At 43.9% G+C, this 24089-nt stretch overlaps 1 protein-coding gene across 6 annotated transcripts in view; it reads right to left on the reverse strand.

The window, feature by feature from the left end:
• The window catches only part of GFRA1 (GDNF family receptor alpha 1), a 219338-nt gene that overhangs the window by 134596 nt on the left and 60653 nt on the right, over positions 1-24089 (reverse strand). For 4 of the 6 annotated variants that reach the window (XM_007964180.3, XM_007964182.3, XM_007964179.3 and 1 more), the window contains exon 5: positions 22520-22534. The exons of the other annotated variants lie outside the window; for them this stretch is intronic. In XM_007964180.3, the coding sequence (XP_007962371.1) occupies positions 22520-22534 (15 nt within the window). The remainder of the gene's footprint in view (positions 1-22519; positions 22535-24089) is intronic. 6 annotated transcript variants of the gene reach the window in all.

Consider the following 24089-nt stretch of genomic DNA (forward strand, 5'->3'; position numbering starts at 1 on the left):
GTCAAAGCTCTCTCTGAGAAGACAAATGCTCCCTAGGGAGGCATTTCCAGCCTGATGAGAGCCCCAGACGAGGCAGAGAGGGGGACCAGAACTCAAGAGAAAACCAAAGAACATCAACTGGGATGCAGCTGGGGAATGCTTCATGAGCCAAGCCTACAGCCAACATGGCACTGGACACAATAGCATTCTCCCACCGAATGAGAAGCCATTATTCATTCAACACATTGACTGTGCTTCTCTTCAATAAGCCCTGTGTCAACTGCTGGCAATTCCCCTGCACTCATAAAGTCAAACCTTTCAAGTGCTTGGTGCTCAACATGGCACAGAACAGGTGTACTCAACACTTAGAGGGTGTTTGAAATCAAACTTCTAGAGGTCGGTAGTCACTAGATGGCTCCTCTCACTACCTGGACATGAGAGTGGATCAATGGACTCCACTTGCTGAAATTCACAAAGAGCAATGGGCTCTCAAGAAGTCGGCCTCCATCCCAAGCCAGTGCTCTACAGACAGGAGAAGGAAGGGGAGCCTGGGTACATGGCCTTCCTCAGAGCTCCCCTAAAGATCCAGGCCCAGAAACTAAAGGTCCTGCAGAAGCCTGAAGAATGCTGCCAGGATCCCACCCTCCACTCCACCTCCCCTTTGGGAAAACTCCAGGATATTTGCTTCATTCAAGTACTTTCCCAGAAGTCTCAACAAATTCTTCCCAAAACCCCAGACTCATGATCTACCAATTCCCTAAAGCCATTTCAAGAGGTTCTGAAAGTGAAAGAAAGGAAAAGAAGAGGAGAAAGAGAGAAGAAAGCTAGATCTGTCTTTGTCTAAGAGGGGTAGGAAACAAAGCCCTTTCTTTTCCCTTTGTGCACCAATGTGCACTGTTTATTTGGTGACAAAGCTCCAAATGTTAATTGAATGCATTAAAGGCATAATAACACAATCCAGAGAATTATTTTGCTGTATTTTTAAACTTCCAATGTGCTTGGCTACCTACAGCTGAACATGAACAGGTAAAAGATCTCCCTGAAATAAAAAACAAGACAGCCCAAGGGGAGGGGAGCAGGCACCTATTTGAGAGTTCACTGGGTTCCCATGGAGAAAAGGGCAACTGCCTGGTGCAAGGCAGTTTGGTATCAATGCAATAATTTCTGGATAGCTGCCAATGCTAAGGTTAAAAAGCAATATTATAAGCCTTCTATGATGACAGCCTACTGGGAGACATTTGTTGAAAATTGCTTTGCCTATCATTTAGTCAGCAAAAAAACCCCACAGTACTAGTTATGCTAGAACTCTGTTGAGTGTGCATCTATAAATGATTCAAATTGTAAGTACATAAAGCCCCCATACAGGTAGATGTAATCACCATAAAAGGCTAGAGCCTCGGCTCTGTTCTTTCACATTGATAGGCCATATACATTTTCACCGTATGTTGCCAAATAAGAAGCATAATTATAAAGAAAGTAGATTCTGAGTTTTAAATTCAACTTTTGAAAATGAAATCAGAGTGGCTTTTTTGTCACCAAGCAATAAACTTTTCAGCACATTGTGAAAAACTGATGCTGTACATAGTACAGCATCACACAGACTGACTTAATTGTAACTCTACCTTTTCTGTCTACAAGAAAGGGCAACTTACAAATTGCCAGGGGAAAAAAAGCACAAGCTTTTAACTAGACTGTCTCCTCAAGTCTCCAAATACCCTCAAAACATTTTAAAGTGAGCTAAAGCATGTAAAAGAAAAATAAAGGCCTAGTTATTCAGGGATCAGGGTAGTATGAGCAAGTCTGAGTTAGTTTTCAGTTAAAGGTAGGTTAGGTGGCCAGGTGCGGTGGCTCATGCCTGTAATCCCAGCTCTTTGGGAGGCAGAGGCAGGCAGATCACCTGAGGTCAGGAGTTCAAGACCAGCCTGGCTAACATGGTGAAACCCTGTCTCTATTAAAAATACAAAAATTAGCCAGGCATGGTGGAGCCACCTGTAATCCCAGCTACTCTGAAGACTGAGGCATGAGAATCGCTCGAACCCAGGAGGCGGAGGTTGCAGTGAGCTGAGATCGCACCATCGCACTCCAGCCTCGGGGACAAAAGCGAGACTTCATCTAAAAAAAAAAAAAAAAAAAAAAAAAAAAAAGTAAGTTAGGAGTTGCCTGGCTAACACTACATAGTCTACATGAATCATTTCTTTTGTCCTTGTCTGTGACTTAAGGAGTAACTTAATTTCTTAGTAGTTTGGGGCTTTTTGCCTGCTCTGATATCAATGCAAGCTTTGAATGGGCACCCCCATTCCTTGTCCCTATGGGCCAGGAGTATCTACCTGAATGTACACAAATAAATCTTCATTCCTACCAAAGACTAAGAGTTTAGGTTTGCTGGTTGGGTGTGCACACGTGTCCATAATAAGGCCGTTTGCCTGCAGAAAGCGGGTAGCGTAGGCTGCTAGGGAACCCCCAGGTGTTAAGCGCATTCCGCAGACCTGCCCTCAGCATCACCACCAGCTCCAGAAAACCCATCTGAATGGTTCCCCCCAAGAGCTCCCACTTTCAGGGTCATTACAAATCACATCAACACAATTCATGGCCTGGTGAAGGGTGAATGAATCGTCCAAGGCAAACACAGAACTTGCTTTGTTTGGAGGCTGAATCCACAGAGTCAAACTGCAGACTCTGAGAAGTGAAAGAGGCTGCCTGGAGCACCTTCGCCCCTGTGGCAATCCCCTATCTCAAAGTTGACCAGTTCCTGCCCATCTGGTGTCACCCTGAGCACATCCTGTTAAAAGCATGGCTTCAGAAAAGCAAAGACAATTCCACTGGAGTGGAGTGTGGGGCTGGACCCTCCACAGTACTGGAAACCCCACCTGGCCAGCCCTGCAAGCAGTTATGGGCACCAAGGATAGAACAGGAATCAGAGATGATTCCCTTCCATTTTCAGCCAAGGCTGGGGAAACAGAGGCAGTCCCGGGGGAGTGTTGGAAAGTGCATTCTCTATACTTTATGCTTCCTTTGAAGTGGTCAAGCGAAGGCAGAAACAGCTGCCATCTAGGACTCAAATCCCCACCGGCTTTGTACAACTCCGACCCCCTCCATCTCTCCCAGGCCCCTCCACACACACAGCCAACCCCTACAACAAACAACTGCTCCTTGGTCAAGCTGGGAAACTGTGTTTGTCAGGCTAATTTTCAGAAGTTACTAAAGTGGTCTGGAAAAATGGAAGCCAAGGAGCCTCAAGATTACAAAATAAAAATAGATTTTTTTTTTTTTATTGAGGCATTTTAAGAGCAATTATGTTGCTGCAGTCATAACAGCCACTTCTACAAACAGCAGGTTTGGAAAATACAAAAGACTCCTGCCACCTTCACACCCACTCCAGGGGCTATTAAAGTTTGGGGAGGGAAAAGAAACAAAGTGTTTTTAAGACTTTGGGGTTTTTTGAGTTGATTCTTAAAAATCTATTAACATATCCTTTACCATTCAAAGGGAAATAAAACCAAACACACTTTGGGGAGGTGAGATGAACAAAACCACACTTTGGGAATAAAAGATAAAGGGTTTCATCAAGTCCCAAGTTCACGGAAATATCACTAAATCCCTCACCATCAATCACATCTGTGTTGTATTTTCTGATGTAGCCAGCAGAGAAGAACCAGTATCCTAAGAGACAAAAATCCTCCTTTTGTTGAGAAAATTCTGTGTCCTGTTACCTGAGAAGACAGACAGAGGGATGCAGACCCTCTCTAACCCAACCATGAAGGGGGTACTCTTGCATTTAGACCTGCTTACAGACCACCCTGCCTCCCCAAATTACCTGTGCCAGCACTGGACCTGAGCCAAGGAGAGTCAACCTTCTATAAAAAGGTGTCTCAGGATAAAACCTTAAATGAGGAGCCTCAGGATAGCTGGTGAGTTACTAATAATTTGCAGTCTCTTGACCTGCTGAATATGCAGAAAGTAGTTTCTACATATCCCGTGAGTTTGTTTTACTATTTACAAATTGAGTCTCTTCGGTAAATCAATGTTGCCAAAGTGGACTGATAAATAAGAACAGAATATCTAAAAATAACCCATGACTTCTTCCCCACCAGATAGTCAAGCAAACAAAGCCATTTCCAATGAATCATTCCTGACCCCCACCCTCACCTTGCTGGGTCAAATATAAACTACCCCTGTCTGCAGATGAACCCAGTAGACACTCTACGTTTTCTAATTTATCCTGAAGAAATCGAAAGGGAATTTGAAAGGTTAATTAAAATTTCTGGTATAGATTTTGTCAATATGCAACTAAGTATACAATATTTAACTAGATCAAGAGCTGGGTTTCTGAATGATTAAGTATTCTGGTTGATATAGAATTACCCTACATATACGGATTACCGATGTTCAATAATTACAAAAGAAACAAACACACTGAGCAACTTCAACCCTTGGCCTACTGATTCACACATAGCAGGGCATCAATAAGTGTTTGCGACATGCCTGAATTAAGATACATCAGCATTTAGGAGCACCTTTGAGCCATTGGTCAGCTCATCTCATCATCAATATCTTCATCTTAATTCCCTACATAGACTGAGAACCATTTCTGAAATTTCCACTCTTTATGACTTCTGATTAAAAACCTGCTATGAAGACACAGGAAAGAAGTCAGACAAGGAACAAGAGATGTTTCCCTGGCATTTTCTGTAAAGAGCCAGGTAATAAATGTTTTCAGCATTCATCTCGCAGGCCGGACAGTCTTTGTGGAAATCATTCAACTCTGCCACAGTAGTGCAAAAGTAGCCAGAAACAATATGTAAATGAATGGGTGTGGCTGTGTTTCGATAAAACTTTATTTACAAAAATAGGTGGTCAGCATTTAGGCCATAGTTTGCCAACCCCTGCGCTAAAGTACTGTTTCCTTTTCCTTCATGGCCAAGCATAGGAAAAACTTCCCCCACTGAGCTTTCTTTAATACTTTCACAAAGAACTCCTTTTGTTTTAAATTGCCCTGCTAACTTAATTCTATCTCTTTTGTTATACTTTCACAGCCAGACTGAGACACACAGCATGCCAGACTGCTAATTCTGTGTCCTTCAAACTCACGGCCTTTTAATATTTGCTTAACATTCTTGATAGCAGTGGTCACCAACCTTTTTGGCACCAGAGATAGGTTTCATGGAAGACAACTTTCCCATGGAAGGGGCAAGGGTATTGCTTAAGGATGAAACTGTTCCACCTCAGATAATCAGACAATTCTCATAAGGAGCATGCAACCTAGATCCCTCACATGTGCAGTTCACAACAGGGTTCATGCTCCTATAAGAATCTAATGCCAGTGCTGATTTGACAGGAGGTGAAGCTCTGGTGGTAATGCTCCTTTGCCAGTCACTCACCTCCTTCTGTGCAACCTGGTTTTTAACTGGCCACAGACCAGTACCAGTCCATGGCCTGGGGATCTCCAACTCCTGTTGTAGAGGGCAAACTGATTGCTATGTCAGGGAAAGGTAAGAGAGACCAGCATTTGGGCACTCAGATTTTCCTGCCTGGTTCCCAGCAATTCAGCTCAGGCCCAAACTTGCAAACCCTACTCAGTGAAACCTAAGAATAGAAAGTCTGAGTTTGAATCCTGATTCTGCCAAACGTTTGATTTGGGGTGAGTTACTAAACTTCTCTGAATGTATGTTTCATCAACCAGAGATGAAGACAACCAATCCTATCTCACAAGGTTAATTATTTTGACAAATACTTACTGAACACTCATAAGGTTCAATGCACCTGATTCAATAACACCCGGCTCTGTTCTAGACACTGCAATATGGGGATGAATATCACAGCCAGGGCCCTGATCTTCTGTAGCTTGTATTCTAGCAAGGAACAAGTAAACCAAAAAATGAAAACTAATTTCAGACAGTGTTAAGTACTGTATTTGCTTACTACGACTACTGCAACAAATTACTACAAATTTGATGTCTCAAAAAAAAAAAAGAAAGAAAAAAAGGCCAGGCACAGTGGCTCATGCCTGTAATCCCAGCACTTTGGGAGGCTGAGCCAAGTGGATCACAAGGTCAGGAGTTCAAGACCAGCCTGGCCAACATAGAGAAACCTCATCTCTACTAAAACTAAAAAAAATTAGCTGGATGTGGTGGCAGGCGCCTGTAATCCCAGCTACTAGGGAGGCTGAGGCAAGAGAATCACTTGAACCTGGGAGATTGAGGTTGCAGTGAGCCAAGACTGTGCCACTGCACTCCAGTCAGGGTGACAATGCAAGACTCGATCTCAAAAAAAAATGTGTGTGTGTGTGTATATATATAGAGAGAGAGTATAATTTATATCTAAATATATATATATTTATATGTTTTCTTCAGTTCTGGAGTTCGGAAGATCAAAATTAAGGTGACAGGAGGGTCATGCTGAAGATTTCTCTGAAGGTTCTAAGAAATCACTCTTCTTTGCTTCTTCCTGCTTCTGGTGGCAGTACATCTCCAGCCTTTGCCTCTGTTTTCATGTGGCCTTCTCTCTGTGTCCTCTCCTCTTAAAAGAACAACCAGTCATAGGATTTGTGGCCTATCCTAAATCCTCAATGATTTCCTCTCAAGATCCTTCATTGCTAGGGTCTGAATGTTGGTGTCTCCCCAAAGTTCACAGGTTGAAACCTAATCATCAAGGCAATAGTATTAGGAGGTGGGGGCTTTGGGAGGTGATTAAGTCATGGAAGCAGAGCCTTCAGGAATGAGATTAGGGCCCTTGGGGCTACACAAAGGCACCAGAGATCTGCTTTACCCCTTCCAGCACGTAAGGACACAGCTAGAAGGTGCCACCACCTATGAACCAGAAATTAAGCCCTTACCAAACACGGAATCTGCCAGCACCTTGATCTTGGTCCTCCCAGCCTCTAGAACTGAGAAATAAAGCTCAGTTGTTTATAAGCTACCCAATTTATGGTATTTTATCATAGTTTGGAATGTATGTGTATATACTGTTTATGTGTATATATATATGTGTATATCATTTATATATGTGTATGCACACATATATCTGCATATGTGTATATATCTGTATGTGTATTATATATATAATATATGCACGCACACACACAGAGTTCCAGATGAACTAAGACACTGAACTAACCCTATTTCCAAATGAGGTCACATTCTGAGGTTCCAGGTGGACATGAATTTTGCGGGGGACATAACTAAACCCACTAGAAGTGCTGCAAAGAAATTAAACAGGGACGTGGGGTGGAGTTTCGGGGCAGTGTGTTAAGGGTATACTTTAGCCACGATGGCCACAGCAAGCATCTCTGAGGAGGTGACTGCCTAATGAAGAGTGACCAGCTACAGGTGGATTGTTTCAGAGTGCTGAGGCATACATGGGCTTGGACAACAGGTCCCAGGGACCAGATGGAGGCCCATGGAAGTGAGTGAGCAGGTGAGGGAGTCACACTGCAGGAAGGCCAGTGCCGTGACAGCAGCGGTGGGTCACGGGGCCAGATCCTACAAGCTGATGTGAGAACTAAATGTGGTAAAAGATCCCAAGAACTAGGATGCATTAACTCCTCCTCCACAAGGGCTAAAAGGGCTGAACTTGTAATCCATCCACCAAAGAGAGTGGGTGGTCCAAGCCTAGGAAGCCCCAAACCACAGCAGGCTTCTGATCAGAGTCTGCATTAATTTATAGACGTCTCTCCCCCACGCCCCCACACGATACAGGTGATTTCCTGATGCAGGATATTAACTTTCAGCTGCTGGAGGTCCCAAACCTCCATGCTGGCCTAAAAGGTTTCGTCAGGTTTGGATAAGCCTCAGATAAGGAGCTGAACTTTTGCGGGCTTATGAGAACTGCACCTGCAATCCTTCAGAGATTCACTCATCACGAACCTTAATCCATCTCAAATAAAACCTGTGCATACAGACGTGCTTTCCCACCCATGGCTGTTTAATAAGGAAAAAGAACAGCTTTGTCTGTTCTGTAAAAGCCTCCTCTATTTACACTGTACCCATGGATTTAATTTCCGAGATTTACATTTTAATTCTTTAAGATATGCAGGAGATAAATGGATAGAGAGGCCCAGGTTGAGACACAGCCCTTTCCCATAAAGATAGTCGCCTTGTTTTCCTCTCTTCCAAGCCCTGGTTTCCTTCTGTTGCCAAATGTAACCTGGTTTCCTTTTCTACCTTCCTCAGGGTGTCCTCCCTATCTGCCAGCCCTGGACTCTCTTTCTTGCCCCAGTCCTCCCTTGATGCTTCTCTTTTATTCTGGGCCACCCAAGTTGGCTGGTCATCCATCTGTAGTGGTTGAAGAGTTCTTCCCAAAATTCTTGTCCCCTCGAACCTCAGAATGTGATCTTATTTGGAAATAGGGTCTTTGCAGAGGTAATTAAGTTAAAATGAGATCACGATGGATTTGGGTAAGCCCTAAATCCCAAATGACTAGTGTCCTCATAAGAAAAGGAGAAGACATTCAGAGACATGCAGAGACAAAGACCACGTGATGATAGAGGCAGAGATGGGAGTGATGGAGCTATAGGCCAGGGAAACTACGGACTGCTGAGAATACCCAGGAGCTGGAAGTGGCCAGGACAGATCCTCTCCTAGAGCCTTCAGAGAGAGCATGGCCTGCTGACACCTTGATTTCAGACTTCGAATTTCCAGGACAGCGAGGGAATAGATTTCTGTTGCTTTACACTGCCTCTTTTGTGATCCTTTATTATAGCTTCCTAAGTAACTGCAGCATCTAAGTCCAGAGCCTACTCTGCAGGCATCCCTCAGGCATTTTGGCCCCAAGCCTTCTTCTCGCCTGATGCTCTGCAGCCAGACCCCAAACCTGCCTCCTCCTCTGGGGTGGTCCACCTCTGACAGACCTCTGCATTTATGCCTATGGAGGCCACATAATTTCTCTTTATCTAGAGGACTCCAACTGGATGGGATCTCTTTTTCCTCAACATTTTACTATAAAGTTTTCAAATATGTAGCAAAGTTGAATGAATATTACAATGAACACTCATACTCCTATCCCCAGACTCTACCATTAATGTTGTTCTGTACTTGCTTTACCACAAATGTATCCATCCATCCACCTATCCATCCATCCAGCAGTAAATATAAATACATCTTATTTCATACGCATTTCAAAGTAAATGGCAGATACCAGTATACCTGTCCCTAAATATTTCAGTGAACACATCATTGACCAGGGTTGGTATTTGTTTCATTTTTTTCCTTTTAAAGTGAAATTTACATACAGTGAAATGCACAAATCTTAAGTGTATATTTGCTGAGTTTTGACAAATGTATACACCTGTATAGCCAAAACCCTACTAAGATAGAGAACACTACCATCATTCCACAAGATTCCCTCTTGCCTTTCAAGTCAATCTCTACTTTCATTTCCCCAGAAGCAAACAATGTTGAGTTTTTTTCATCATAGTTTAGTTTTAAGAATTTCACATAAATGGAACCATATAGAATGTTGCCCCCTTTTGTGAATGACTGCCTTCACTGAGTGTAATGTTTCTGAAATTCATCATGTTGTGTGCAACCTTTGTTCTTTTTTATAGTTGAGTAGTGTTCCATTTGATGAGTATCACAGTTTGTCCTTTCTCCTACTGATGGACACCTGGACTATTTCTAGTTTGAGGCTATTATGAATAAAGCTGCTATGAAGATTCATGTACAAGTCTCCTTCTTAGACACATGCTTTCATTTCTCTGGGGTCTGGGTGAGATCTCTGGCCCGACTATGGCACTGTCTATCTTGATCCAGTGGCAAGCACCACTCAGCTTACTGGTCCCTCCAAGATGACTGTGTAATGTAGTCATAAAGAATTCAGACCAATTTCCTGGGTCTGAACTCAGATTCAGTCCGTCACTAGCTGTAAGACCTTCTGCAGAGTTTGACTTCTTAACTTCTACTTAAGTTTTGGGAATCTATTTCAGCATCTGAGATCTGAGGATAGAAATGGAGATTAGTGAGTATGTAACTCTTATGGGGATTCTCTTAGTCAGCTTGATCTGCTATAGCAAAATATCTGAAACCACGAAGATTTATCTAGCAACTAATATTTATTTCTCACAGTTCTGGAGATTGGAAGTCCAAGATCCTGGTGCCAACAGGGTGGGGATCTTGGCGAGGACTCTCTTCCTGGCTTGCAGATGGCGGCTTTCTTCCTGTGTCCTCACATGGCAAAGAGCAGAAAGCTGAAGTTCTCTACTCTTTTTTTATAAGGGTGCTAATCCCATTCATGAGAGCTCTACCCTATGACCTAATTATACCCAAAGGCCCCACTTTCTAATGCACACATTGGGGTTAGGATTTTAACATATGACTCTGGGGAAAACAAAAACATTTAGTTTATACCAGGGCCATTCTGGGGAGAAAGTGACTTAATGTATGTGGAGCGCTCATTGACATGCCTGGCACACACTAAGTCAGTTAGTCAGCAGAAACAACCATTATCTTCTGCCACCCCACATACAATATGGACAGTTTTATGGTGTGCTGACAGTGCATGCTATTTCTCTGCTTAAAGAGCTGCAGACTTCTTTGGGCCTTCTAGAACAAGTCTAAACTCTGCTGCCTAGGTTTTAAATAACCAAGAAAATCATTGTTCAAGCTATCTAAAATATCATTTGTTTCCCTCTTAAAGAGCTGGAATTTCATAAACTCAGGAGTATAATATTCATGCTGATTGGGAGTGCTGAGTCACTGACTGGTAGTCCTTGAGTAACTAAAGGAGTAATAAAAATGAGTAATATAAACGGGAAAACTCAATAGCCAATACTATTCACTTGGTAGACAAAAATCTCTTCAAATCATACTGAGAGTGTTAGGGGGCAGAAGAAAAGAGAGGGTTTTTTTGCAGTAAACACATTAAACAGAGTAAACACAAAGGCTCCATAACTGGCTCCATCCAATCCTAACCCAGAGTCTGCCAGGTTTGCTGCCCTCTCAACATCCCATAAACACAACACTGTACTTGTTTTGGTCTCCACCTCCATTCAGACTATCCTCCTCCCACCTCCCACTCCCCGGGGTTGCCCTTATCCTGCCCAATTAGACATTCAGCTTCCTTCAAAACCATCTCCCAAACCATTCTTGTAGTAGCCTCTCCTTCAGGGTTGCCTATCTGTAAAGCTTCCTCCTGCACTGGAAGAGGACAGCACCCACAGACCAACCAGCCTTGGGTCTCCAGTGAAACTGTTGGTGCTTAGAAAACAGAGGCAGTATCTGCTAAGTCCCATGGAGTCCCTGCTCATGCCTTGTACAAACCTGGGAAACTAAATACTTGCTGATTCATTCTAGGTCCAAACACTGTCCCCGCCCCTCTCACCTCTGCCACCCACTCCAAAAAATGGTAGTGAGGGAACAAAATGGAGAAAGATTTTTCGATTCAAGAATAAGATAAGATTTGGATTCACTGTCAACTATGATCATCAATTACACTACCAGAGTTCTGCCTCACCCTCATAAAAGAACCTAGGCTATCAAATACAAACACACAAGAAGCATGTGCATACGCTCAGCCCACACAAAACACCGATTCCTCTAAACTTTGTCATCTTTTCCACTTTCGTTCATCAAACATCTATTGAACCCCTACTATGTGCTCAGCACTGCACTGGGTGCCAGGGATTCAAAATAAAAGACAAGATCCATCATCTCTAGGAGCTCAATCTGGTGTGAGAAGCCAGATGTGCAGACAGATCATTCTGAGAGTGGGAGAAAAGTGCTAACAGAGGGGTGGGCAGAACTCCCACTTGGGGGGCGGGGTGAGTCAGAGGCAACCTGACTTCCAGCAGAAAGGATTTGGGCTGAGTTTTGAAGAATAAGCAAAAGCAGCAGTATATCTATAAGGGGCATTGGGTGGCACCTTCTCAAAGATTTCAAAGGAAAATGTCACAGTGGCTGTGAATATGGTCATAGTAAGACATTAGAGAACCATGTGGAAATGAGAGTATGCTCTCCCCACACACTCCAGAGACAAGCACCTTGTATCCGTCCATTCTCACACTGCTCTAAAGAACTAACTGAGACTGGGTAATTTATGAAGAAAAGACTTTCATTGACTCACAGGCTGAACAGGAAACATGGCTGGGAGGCCTTAGGAAACTTACAGTCATGGTGGAAAGGGAAGCAAGCACGTCTTACCATGGCAGAGCGGGAGAGAAAGGGAGCTGAGGGGGACGGGCCACACACTTTTAAACCATTACATCTCATGAGAACTTACTCACTATCATGAGAGCAGCAGTGGGGAAATCCACCCTCATGAAATAATCACCTCCCACCAGGCCCCTCCTCCAGTTTGATATGAGATTTGAGATTAAGGGGAGGACACAAATCCAAATCATGTTATATCCCCAGCTGGGCCAGCCCCATTAATGGCAGACCCTGGCTACTTTTCTGAGGATGGGGTGCTGAAAAGAGGTAAAAGAACTCCAGGTAGAGGAATCAATCCATCCAAAGGCATAGGAGCAGGCGTGGATGAGCATTTTGAAGAACAGGGATCAATCTGGCCAAGCCTTATGGAGATGAATGGGGTGAGGTGGGGGAGGAGTGCTAGAAATGAAGGCAGGTATTAGGGCTGGAGGAGGTCCAGCCCAGTATCCCCTAGAAGAAAGCCACTTGTCAATGAGTGGCCACACCCAGCCATCAGCAGAGCATATTACCAAACCCACTGTCAAGTGTAAAGCACACATTTCTATCGACTCCCAAAATTCATTCCAAAAGATCGCTTCAGCTACAAACAAAAAATTCGTATGAATCAACTACAATTGTTTGTAATTCTCTGTGACTTCCAGCAAGCCAGGCTCCAAAAACAATGCGAGTGGGGCTCCCAGACATCAGGGGTCCAAGAAGCCCCCACTTTCTGACTGCTGGGCTGAAGGGAACCAGGTGCACCAGAGGCGGCAGAAAGAATCAGAAAATAGGCTCCACATATCTCCACAGGCACCCGTGTCAGCCGGCTGATAGATGCAGCCTTCACAGCAGGTCTCCAAATAATAACAGCTCTGGCTGGAGGGGACTGTGCACCAGCACAGGCATCTGGGAAGGGGCATCAGAGAGAGGCAGCTGGGGGAAGTTGACACATGGGTGCCAGTCCAAACAGACAACATGCTCAACCAATCATGCACACAACCACCCTCCTGCCCAAGCAGGAGATTCCCAGAAGCCTCATAATCTAGCCCCAGGACAAACTCAGAGACTTAAAAGATGGCTCTATCCTGGTTCCCAGTGAGCAACAATCTCAATTGAGAAAAAGGTACAGACGGTTTAAGCACTCAATCAATTAGGGAAGGTACAGAGGGTTTAAGCACTCAACAGCTGGAATATTATAAACAGTTCTGTTATTTTGTCCCTGGCTTGCCTAGGCTACAGGAAAAGTACAAATGCCTTTGCACAGAAACAAGACACTATGCAATTGGCCTCTGCTCTAGATAAGGCAAATCCACTGAGAAGCTAGCAAAGCTAGAATTGGCTGAGAAGTCCTGAGAATAAGCCTGGGTCTGGCGTAGAAGCAGAAGGGCATGCAATAAATTTGTACTTCTACATCTGAGCAGTCATGTCTGGCCTTGGAAAGAGTCAAGGATCTGTGATTCTGTCCCACTGTGGGTAGATGAAAGCCCTTCTCTATGTGTCAAGAAAGCAGATTGAACCCAGGTAGACTGACCCGAAGTCAAATCCTGGTCCAGATGACTTACCATGGGAGTGGGAATTTACAAATAACCATATTAGTGGAGGCTAGAATGATCCATGTGGTAATGGGTTAGAGTTGAACACATCAAGAGGAACTCATGCTTAATTTAATATTTATATACCTGGTTATATATATAAATATTTACAGATATGTGTATTTACACAGGTCAGTGTACATGCATCTACTTCTTTGCTCTGTCAGCTAGGAGGGCCTAAAAGGAAGGACACCCCAGTAGCAATAAGCACACCTAACACCCAGATCTTGGTTTCTTGTATGATTCTTCAATGATCAAAACCATAACTCCTTGGAGAAATGATTGTACAATCCTATTGATTGTGGGATTGCGGTGGGAAATATAAATGATGAGCCTGGAGCATCTTCTAGTGCCATAAGTATTACAGAAGTGTTCAAAAAGTTACTTTTGTTAAGGAATATGTCAAAGGGGCATAGAAGCCAGCTGAAAGAGCTCCAAGTGGCCAAAGCGGGAACAATTTGAGCAACAAAATAAAATAGTAATAGATTAGAACTCAAAGCATAACGTAAATATCTATGAGTTCATATTATGTTATTGAATAAATTAATACATGTTATTGAATAAATTAATACATGAGGGATAAGAGGCAAGTCTCTAGTGCAGAAGAATAATTTATGTAGATACACGACCCTCAATGAGGTGGAACATAACTCCCCACTCCTTAAAGGTAGGCTGTGCCTAGATTTCCTTCCAAAGCGTATAGTATGGAAAGGAGGAGGAACATAACCACACCAGTGGAGAAACTTGACACACACTATTTCAGCCAAGTGATCAAGATCAACATCAGCTGCCATAAATCACACTGATAGTATGTGCCCTTGATAGGATGTGATGAAAATGGCACTTTGCCTTTGTGATATTCCTCACAAAGACCCATAACCCAGTCTAACCAATAAGAAAAACATCAGGCCAGGTGCGGTGGCTCATGCTTGTAATCCTAACACTTTGGGAGGCTGAAGTGGGAGGATCTCTTGAAGCCAGGAGTTGAAGTTTGCAGTGAGCTATGATCACGCACTGTACTCCAGCCTGAGTGACAGCGAGACCTCTGTCTCTACAAAAAAAGTGTTTAAAATTTAGCCAGGCATGGTGGTGCATGCCTGTAGTCCCAGCTACTGAGGAGGCTGAGGCAGGAGGATCACTGGAGCCCAGGAGTTGAAGGTTGCAGTGAGCTATGGTTGCACCACTGCACTCCAGCCTGGACAACAGAGTGAGACCTCATCTCTTTGAAAAAAAAAAAAAAAAAAATTGGACAAATTCCAAGAGAGAGGCATCTACAATATACCTGACCAGTACTCCTTAAAACTCTCAAGGTCATTCAAAATCAAGGAACGTCTAAGAAACTGTCTACTGCCGTCTGAATGTTAGGCTCCTCCTACCCCTTTCACATGTTGAAAGTTAATCCCTAGTGTGATAGTATTAATAGGAGGGGTTTTTAGGAGGTGATGAGGTATAAGGGCTCTGCCCTCACAAATGGGGTTAGTGCCCTTTAAAAGAGGTGTGGGGCCACCATTTTGCCCTTTTGCCATGTGAGGACACAGCTAGAAGGTGCCATCCACGAAGCGGAGAACAAGCCCTCACCAGACACCACATCTGCTGGCACCTTAATCTTGAACTCCCCAGCCTCCAGAGCTGTGAGTAATACATTTCTGTTGTTTATAAATTATCCAGTCTACCAGGGATTTTGTTATAGCAGCAGGAAGGGACTAAGACACTGTCACAGCCAAGAGGAACCTAAAGAGACATGATAACTAAATGTGATGGTGGGATCCTGGATGGGATTTCAGAATATAAAAAAGGATATCAGAATAAAAAACTCAGAGGAGCCGAATAAACTATGGACCTTAGTAATAAAGTATCTGCATTTTAACAAATACACCAGACAAACGTAAGATGCTAATGAGAGGGGAAACTGAGTACCAGGTATATGAAGACACACCGTACTATCTTCATAATTTTTTATATCTTTCAAGCTTTTCTATGAAATAAAGTCTAACAATTAAAAAATAATCCTGGCTGGGCGCAGTCGCTCACATCTGTAATCCCAGCACTTTGGGAGGCCAAGGCGGGCAGATCATGAGGTCAGGAGATTGAGACCATCCTGGCTAACACGGTGAAACCCCGCCTCTACTAAAATAATTAGCCAGGCATGGTGGCGGGTGCCTGTAGTCCCAGCTACTCGGGCGGCTGAGGCAGGAGAATGGCATGAACCCGGGAGGTGGAGCTTGCAGTGAGCCGAGATGGCACCACTGCACCCGAGCCTGGGTGACACAGCAAGACTCCATCTCAAAGAAAAAAATATTACTCCTGGCTCTATCACTCACTAGTTCTCTAACGATCATTAGGTCAATTCTATACTGTGCCTTTGTTTTCTCCTCTGTGAATTGGATTATCAGTTAAAACTATAATCATGTGTCACCTAATGATGGGGATATGATCTGAGAAATGCCTCATCAGGCAATGACCTCATTTGTGCAAATGTCAGAGTATACCTATACAAACCTAGGATGTGTTGTCTACTCCACGCCGAGGCTATACGGTATAGTGTATTGCTCCTAGACTACATACCTGTACAGCGTGTTACTGCACTGAATATTGCAGGCAATTGTAACACAATGGTAAGAATCTAAGTACACATAAACATAGAAAAGACATAGCAAAAATCCAATATTATAATCTTATGGGACCACCATCATTTAGGCTGTCATTGACGGAACTATTGTTACGCAGCACATGACCGTACCTTACAAAGTTTGGGGGTAGATTCAGTGAGGAAACGTGTGCAAAATACTTAGCTCAATGTCTGGAATACAGGGGCACACAAATACTAGCATTATTATTATCCCAATAAAAATTTTAAAAGGGGCTGGGCACGGTGACTCACACCTGTAATCCCATCACTTTAGGAGGCCCAGGTGGGTGGATCACAAAGTCAGGAGATGAAGACCATCTCGCCAACAAGGTGAAACCCCATCTCTAGTGAAAATACAAAAATAGCTGGGCGTAGCGGCACGTGCCTGTAATCCCAGCTACTCGGGAGGCTGAGGCAGGAGAAGTGCTTGAACCTGGGAGGCAGAGGTTGCAGTGAGCCAAGATCACACCACTGCACTCCAGCCTGGCGACAGAACTAGACTTCGTCTCGGGAAAAAATATACATATACACATATGTATGTATGTGTGTGTGTATATATATATATATTTTTTTAAAGGACAAACTGCTCTTCTTTTATAGACACCACCTCAACTAAAAAATCTAAAAGTTCCCTTCTTTCCTGATTAGGAATTTTGGAAGACAAGTTAGTGGTAGGAGACCCTCTAAAACCTCACCCCAAACTTATGCCCTCGGATGGCAGTGGGCACACAATAAATCTGCGACAAGGAAAGCTCCACCCCGAGGTCACCTGGCAGGGAAGAGGCAGCCTCACACAGCCCCCATGGAATGTGATACAACATCTCAGAGAATGTGATTGTTTAAATCCGGTTATCATTTTCCTCATACATCACACACACACACACACAAAGTGAATCTATGCAAAATTAAATGGTAATGTTGTTCCGTTTGTGCCGGAAAGATGGATGCATTTCCTACATGACTTCGAATATTCTACTGATTCTACTGATTCTACTGAAACATTTGCACAGAGGAGTGTGACTGGGGAACCAACCACTTTCCACCATAAAAGTGCTCATGCATTTTTCTCATTTCCTAGTTTGCCATCACATAACAACTTGGAATGTTTACCTGGAAGTGATAACAACAGATTTCATTTATTCACTCATATCCCGCACTCATAAAGAAAACAATCTTTCATAATGTAAAACATTATCAGGGGGAGCATAATTCATGGCTGAGGGGTTGTACCTTTATAATAGATGGGTTTTCAGAAGTGGCGAGTAAACCTAAGACAAAGGCCCAGCAGTTTGACCCATAAGTTTGAAATATGCAAAAGAGCTCAAGTCAAGCTCCTGATAAATGGCAGTGGGCCCGTCACCACAAGCCCACCCCAACAATTAACAGGCTTGGCGCTCGACTGCCAGAAACCAAACTATGATTTATTGTTCTCTTCAAATTAATAAAAGCAATGCCGTCCATTGTGGATTCCAGTATGTATCCATGTGAGAAAGAGCTGATGTTTCAAAATGGCCATGGGAACAGGTTATACTTCTGAAACCACATTCTTTTAACCTTAATTCACCACCACGAGGGAAGCCTCCGCTTTCACCCAGGTTATCTAGTGTATAGCAAAAACCTGCACAAGGGATATTTCTGTACTCTATTAATTAAAGTCCACTCAAAACGTCTCAAGATAGAGTATCTACAGAAAGACAAACAGGATCTCTCCAAGTCTCCCCTTTTACAGATGAGAAAACTGAGGCCAGAGGCCAAAGCACCTGGCCCAAACTCCCCCTGCAAAGGCAGCAACCCTGCTGGAGAAAAACTGAGGTTTCCTAATCACCAGCCACCAATCTGAGATCAGAAGCCATTCTGGCCATAGATGAGTTCAGTTTGTTTGTTTAACCTTTAATTAAAAGCTTAAACATTGTAAGGTTTGGCACACCATTCCAGATTCCTGGCTTCTCTTGAAAATCCTGGCTATGTGGCCATCATGGGTCCAAATTCCTGCCTGGCCTCACTCTGCAGGACTGGGGAGTAGCTGCCCATGGCAAATGGGCATGTGGTGCTACAGCCCCCCCCAAAAACAAACCCTTTCTTTGTTGCCAGTGGTCCTGGAGACCTTGGAATTGGTGTCTTTCCTCTGCATTATACTCAGCTGAGGCTAAAAAATATATGATATATATATATATATATTTTTTTTTTTACCTCATAGGCATGTAATACATATGATACACACATGTATGTATGTATTGTAGAAAAGTGGCTATTTAAAATCTGAAGATACATATAGGAATATTTTAATGATGTCTTGATGAGCATATTTGCCAGCTTTAAGGAGAGCAGATGTAAGTCATGGGCACAAGACCCTTTTGAGGCAAAACGAGCAGAAAGTGGGCACTTAGCAGAGGTGAGCTGGCTGGGAATGGGGCTACCCGTTCCCACCACCTGAGAGCGCAGAGACTCACGAAGCAAGGCAGTTAGAACCTCTCATTCAGCACTCAGCCCTGGTCCTGATTTGTGCTTCTCATGTACTGTTTTTTTGCATTTTCACAGCATCCAGAGTGGTCATTTTTTAATGTGAATAAGATCATGCCATTCTCCTGCTTAAAACTCATCTCCGACTCCCTTTCTCTCAGCCCCCCAGATGCCTGCCCTGTTCTCCTTGTTCACACAACTTTCTCCTTCACTCGCGAGCTCCAGACACACCCCAGGCTTTCTTCTGAGCCTGGAACATCGGGTGTTCCTACCTTGTAAATCCTTCTGTCCTTCGCCAAGATACTTCAATAACTGGCCCTACTTGTCATTCTCTGGCCACTCCTCCTGCAGTGGCCCTGGTAGCCACTAGCACATCACCCTGAGATATTTTCTCCATTCATCCCTGTTTGAATTTACCACGTTTATTTGTAAACTTGGCTACAGAATGCCCCTCAAGCTAGACTGTAAGTTTTCTGAAAACAGGACCCTGTGCTGTCTTATTCACTTATTCTCAAGGTCTAGAAAGTGCCCTGCACATATGTACCAGCTGCAGAATAAACATGTCATGCCCTGTGTTTGAGGGGTATCGCAAATTACTGGAGCCGGAAGAAAAATCTCTCCATTAACAAGATCCTGGCTCCAGATGAGAACAGGGGAGGAGGAAAGGTTATGCCTCCCTGAGCTCAGAGTCTTTAAGGGACTTCAGCTGCCAGTGCAGGGAGGATTAACTAAATGGTGAAATCTTTATATTACGCCCACTTACGCTTTAAAATGCTCTGCTGAGTGGTACTGCTGCGATTTCCAAGCGGCTTGCTCAGTTTCTGTTCGATTTCAGAATCAAGGCTGAGGCAACGGATGAGCATTCAAAAGGTGCTTCAGTAAGTTCAAATGAGGCGTGCATGTGTGTCTGTGTGGTCCTGACTTCATCATTAGTAAACGATTGGCATTAAAGTGCTCTAAAACTCAAGACTCTAGACACGCATGCACATACAGAATTTTCAATTGCATTTGAAGTTGCGAAGAGCAATTCTATGGCACTTTGGAATTCCTGAGAGCCACCCAATGCCTCTGTGGACAACAGGGAATGTAGGTCAATTAAGGCTCCTTGAAAACATGGCCTCGTGGCCCCGGAACTCGTATGTAGAAAGGCCCAGCTACAGGCCTGCTGGTCCTTGACCATCCTCAGACTCTGTGGTCTCAACGTCACAGCAAGTGGCATTTACAGATGAAAGAACAGAAAGAAGCTATAAAATGGCATGAGAGCAGGGTAGAAGCACACTCTCACGTGCACATGCCACAGATACAGCAGAGCAAAACCCAGCAGTAACTGCTGTGCTGTCACCTACTATAACAAGATTGATCTGTAGTGAAATATAAGATAATGCAATCCAGAGGAAATAACTTCTGTTTCCTCTGAGAACGTCTGATGTTGTCAGCTGCAAGCCTGCTTCCCTCTTCTGCCTGCCACAGTGCACAGCATCCCAGATAAGCAGGGACTCCACTGGGCAGAGTCCTCCCTCCCTCACTGCCAGAAGCACACATTTATCAAGCGGTGTTTCCCCCAACTGCCCATGACTCCTTGGCCACGTCAAAGCAAGCAGGGCCTGGATGCCCATGGCGTGTCCAGGAAGGCAGGGCCACTCAATGTTGCTATTGTGTGCATGGGCCTCAGACAACGCAGTGGCATCTGTTCATTTGAAGCTAAGTCATTTTCTGCTTGTGGATTTCTAGCACAATTCATCATTCCCCATATTTCAACTTAATGGTACAATTCTGGCCCTGAGTTTCAACCACAGAAGACCTTGTGGAGATCACGGTTTTAGATTCCGCCTGTAAGACACAGAGCTGATGTGACTGTCACCGGCTGAACATTTTACGGAGCAATATTTTCATAAACAGGATGGCCAGAAACAAAGGTAAGGAGGGGGTAGTAGCAGGTGAGCTCTTTGCCATTATTTTAGAGAATGTCTCCATATGAAATGGTCCAATACGGCCCGAGCCGTGTAAATAATTCACAAAAGCAAGTTCAGTTCCTTCCATTGGAAATCCAAGTAATACCTTATAAGGGAGCTGCTGCCCACCGACACACAGAGCGATGGGTAGCTAGCAGCTTCCATCCCTGGCAGTTGTTACGAAGTCTCCATAGCCAGTGATTTGTAGATGATTATAACTTTTGCTCTGCATATCATTGTTACTGACAGGCAAATCCCATCAATCGAATGGCATGACTGATTAAAAAAGAACGCAAACTCGACAGAGGCAGTCTGGTAAGCCATTTTTTTTCTGCCAATTACAACCACCATGAACGCTCACCATTGTGTATAGAAAAGCCAGATCTGACACCGGCCTCTCCTCTCCCCATTCTCCAGGAGCCTCAACACACATGTTCCAGAAAGACTTTCCAAACTCAAATGTCTTGTGTTTCAAGAGGAAAAATGCAATCCAGCGTGGCGTTGCTTACATTCTAGTTCACAGAAAAAAAATGATCTGCCTAGAGTGCCCCACTGACCCCCCAGTTTGTCAAGGAAGAAAACTCACTGCAGCAACAGGCCCTGACAGCAGCACTTTCATTACACGAACAGTCACGACACCTTTTCAATTTTGCTCATCTCTTAGTCTCTAGCCAAATGGAACTTATTACTTATAGCTTGTTGGGATTTATGAATTATTTATAAAAGTAAGTCTATGACTCCAGACTCTTAAAAGACAATACAACAGTACCCTCATTGTTATCCACAACTGCACTTCTATCAGAGAAAGCAGATATTCTCCATAACACACGCTGCATGTTTCGGGTGAAATAACAGTTGTGAAAATACCAAGCCTGTAAGATTATTTGGAAGCTATTTATGGAATGCCTGGGTATATTTTTAAAACAGTCTCTTTTATTCTAAGCCAGCCTTAGATTCCAGAAAGACACAGCAGATGTGTGCTACCAACATATTTCCCAGCTTGACTACAAACAGTGATACCCTGCTACTTTTACCCAGTAGTGTCAAGCTGTGATTAAAAAGGCAATTCCCCCTTGACGTATATCCAGAAGGTTCGAGGAGGCCATGATCCATGAGTCTCCTGCTGCACCCCAGAGCACAATGGCTCTGCATCCTAAGTGGGGATTAAAACATGGGCCAGTGTGGGGTTAGGATTTCACCTCCAGCTCCTCAGAGCACATGACCTTGCCCAGTAAAACAGACGACACTGCACACCCTCACCTGGGTGACACTATCTCAGTCACAGACCCAGTTGGTGAGGTTGAAAGGCATGAAGTGGCCAGCCAGCCATGGCCTTGCCACACCTCTACAACAGTGGCATGTTTGCTTGGCAAAGGAATCTCCACTGGCTCTGGTACAGGGAGCAGCAGCTGACCCAGATGTAGGAGCCCCAATGGACAGGGGCCTTCCCCCAGACTCCCCTCCAGAATCTCAGTCCTCACCACGCCCACAGCATCCCTCCCTCCTTCCAGGGCCCAGCCACAGACCCCTCTCCAAGTGTCCCTGCCCAGCTGTCCAGTCTACATCCTACCCCAAAGCATGGTTCAGAGGAAGAAGCAGAGGTTGGACAGCAGAGGCCCAGGGAGGCTGATGGCACTTTAAGCCACTGTCCTCATGGTGTCCCTGAGGTCCCACATGACGTGTCCATAGAGGATGAGAAGTCCTATAACCCTCTGCACACAGACCATACCCATATTCCCCAAAGAGCACACAGCCAGTGAAAACGCAGGCAGGAAACAGCGAACTTACCTTGCTGAAAAACATCTGCCAAGAGAGAAGAAAAATAGGGGAGGGGAGAGGGGAGAAAGAGAGGAGAAAAAATATTAATAACAATGTTGAAAGTCACAGTATGATGATAACATATGCTGACTTTGCTAAGCACTCTATGCATATTTCCTTTAATTCAGGAGGCAGTGCTTAAGAGCTCAAGCTCTGGAATGAGACTGCTTGCATTTCAGTCCTGGCCTCACACTTACTAACTCTGTGACTTACAGTTCCCTAAACCACAAAATAGATCTAAGTATGGGAAAAATTAAACAAATGATGACATACATTTTAAGAGCTTAGACCCGTGCCCAGTACATAGTAAACATAGAAAAATCAGCAGCTATTATTTATATTGATATTAGTTTCACAACAATCTTATAAAGTAAGTTTTATTATAGTTCTCATTTTATAGATGGGGAAACTGAGGCTCCAGAAAGTTAAGTAACTCATTCAACACCATAGAGGAACAAGCATGGTCGAAGTCTGTTAGAAAAGTTAAAAAAAAATTAATGTATTTTTTCCGGCAAATATTGAGAGGCTACCAAATACCCTAAATGCCAATTACACTGACACCAGGAAACACAAATCTAGGGCCAGGCATGGTGGCTCACACCTGTAATCCCAGCACTGTGAGAGGCTGAGGCAGGAGGATCACCTGAGGTCAGGAGTTTGAGATCAGTATGGCCAACATGGTGAAACCCCATCTCTACTAAAAATACAAAAATTAGCGAGGCGTGGTGGTGGGTGGAGGCTGAGACAGGAGAATCACTTGAACCCGGGAGGCGGAGGTTGCAGTGAGCCGAGATCACGCCATTGCACTCCAGCCTGGGCAACAAGAGCGAAATTCCATCTCAACACACACACACGCACACACACACACACTCTAGTTAAAAAAATAAACAAGCAGTCACTACCTACCACCCCACCAGAAATTCAATGGCCTGGTTTTGAATTTTATGTAAATGGACTGATACAACATGAATTCTTTTCTTGGCTTCTTTTGAAGTCATCCATACCGTAGCACGTGGTAGCTCATTCATTCTCACTGCCGTGTGGTATTTCACTGTGGGGTTATACTACACTTTATTTCTACACTCGACTGTTGGTGGATATTGGGTTGTTCTCAATGTTTGGAAATTAGGAATTGTGATGAACATTTCCGTATATATTTTTTGATAAACATATGTACAAATGCCAAGTAATTTTTGACATCTCCCACGTGGATTCAGGTTCACCCTGCTTATACCACCTCCCACTCACTCCAAAAGTACTCTCATTTGCTCATGCTTTCTCACTCAGTAACTTAAAGACAAAAGAACACCAGCAGAGATACAGACAGCACCACTCAGACATGAGCCAGTTCCTGCTCTGATGCTAGGACTGTAAAAAGGAATGAAACTTCTGGAAGATAGTTTGACGGTATATAAAAAAGTATTAAATATGCACTCCTTGGCCCAACAATACCCCTCCTAGGACTTTAATCTAATGAAATAACAAAATATATAAAAGAAATCTACATGAATGTTCCTCATGACATTGTTTATACTGGCAA

This window comes from Chlorocebus sabaeus, chromosome 9 (genome assembly GCF_047675955.1).
Source record: "Chlorocebus sabaeus isolate Y175 chromosome 9, mChlSab1.0.hap1, whole genome shotgun sequence".
Classification (NCBI taxonomy): domain Eukaryota; kingdom Metazoa; phylum Chordata; class Mammalia; order Primates; family Cercopithecidae; genus Chlorocebus; species Chlorocebus sabaeus.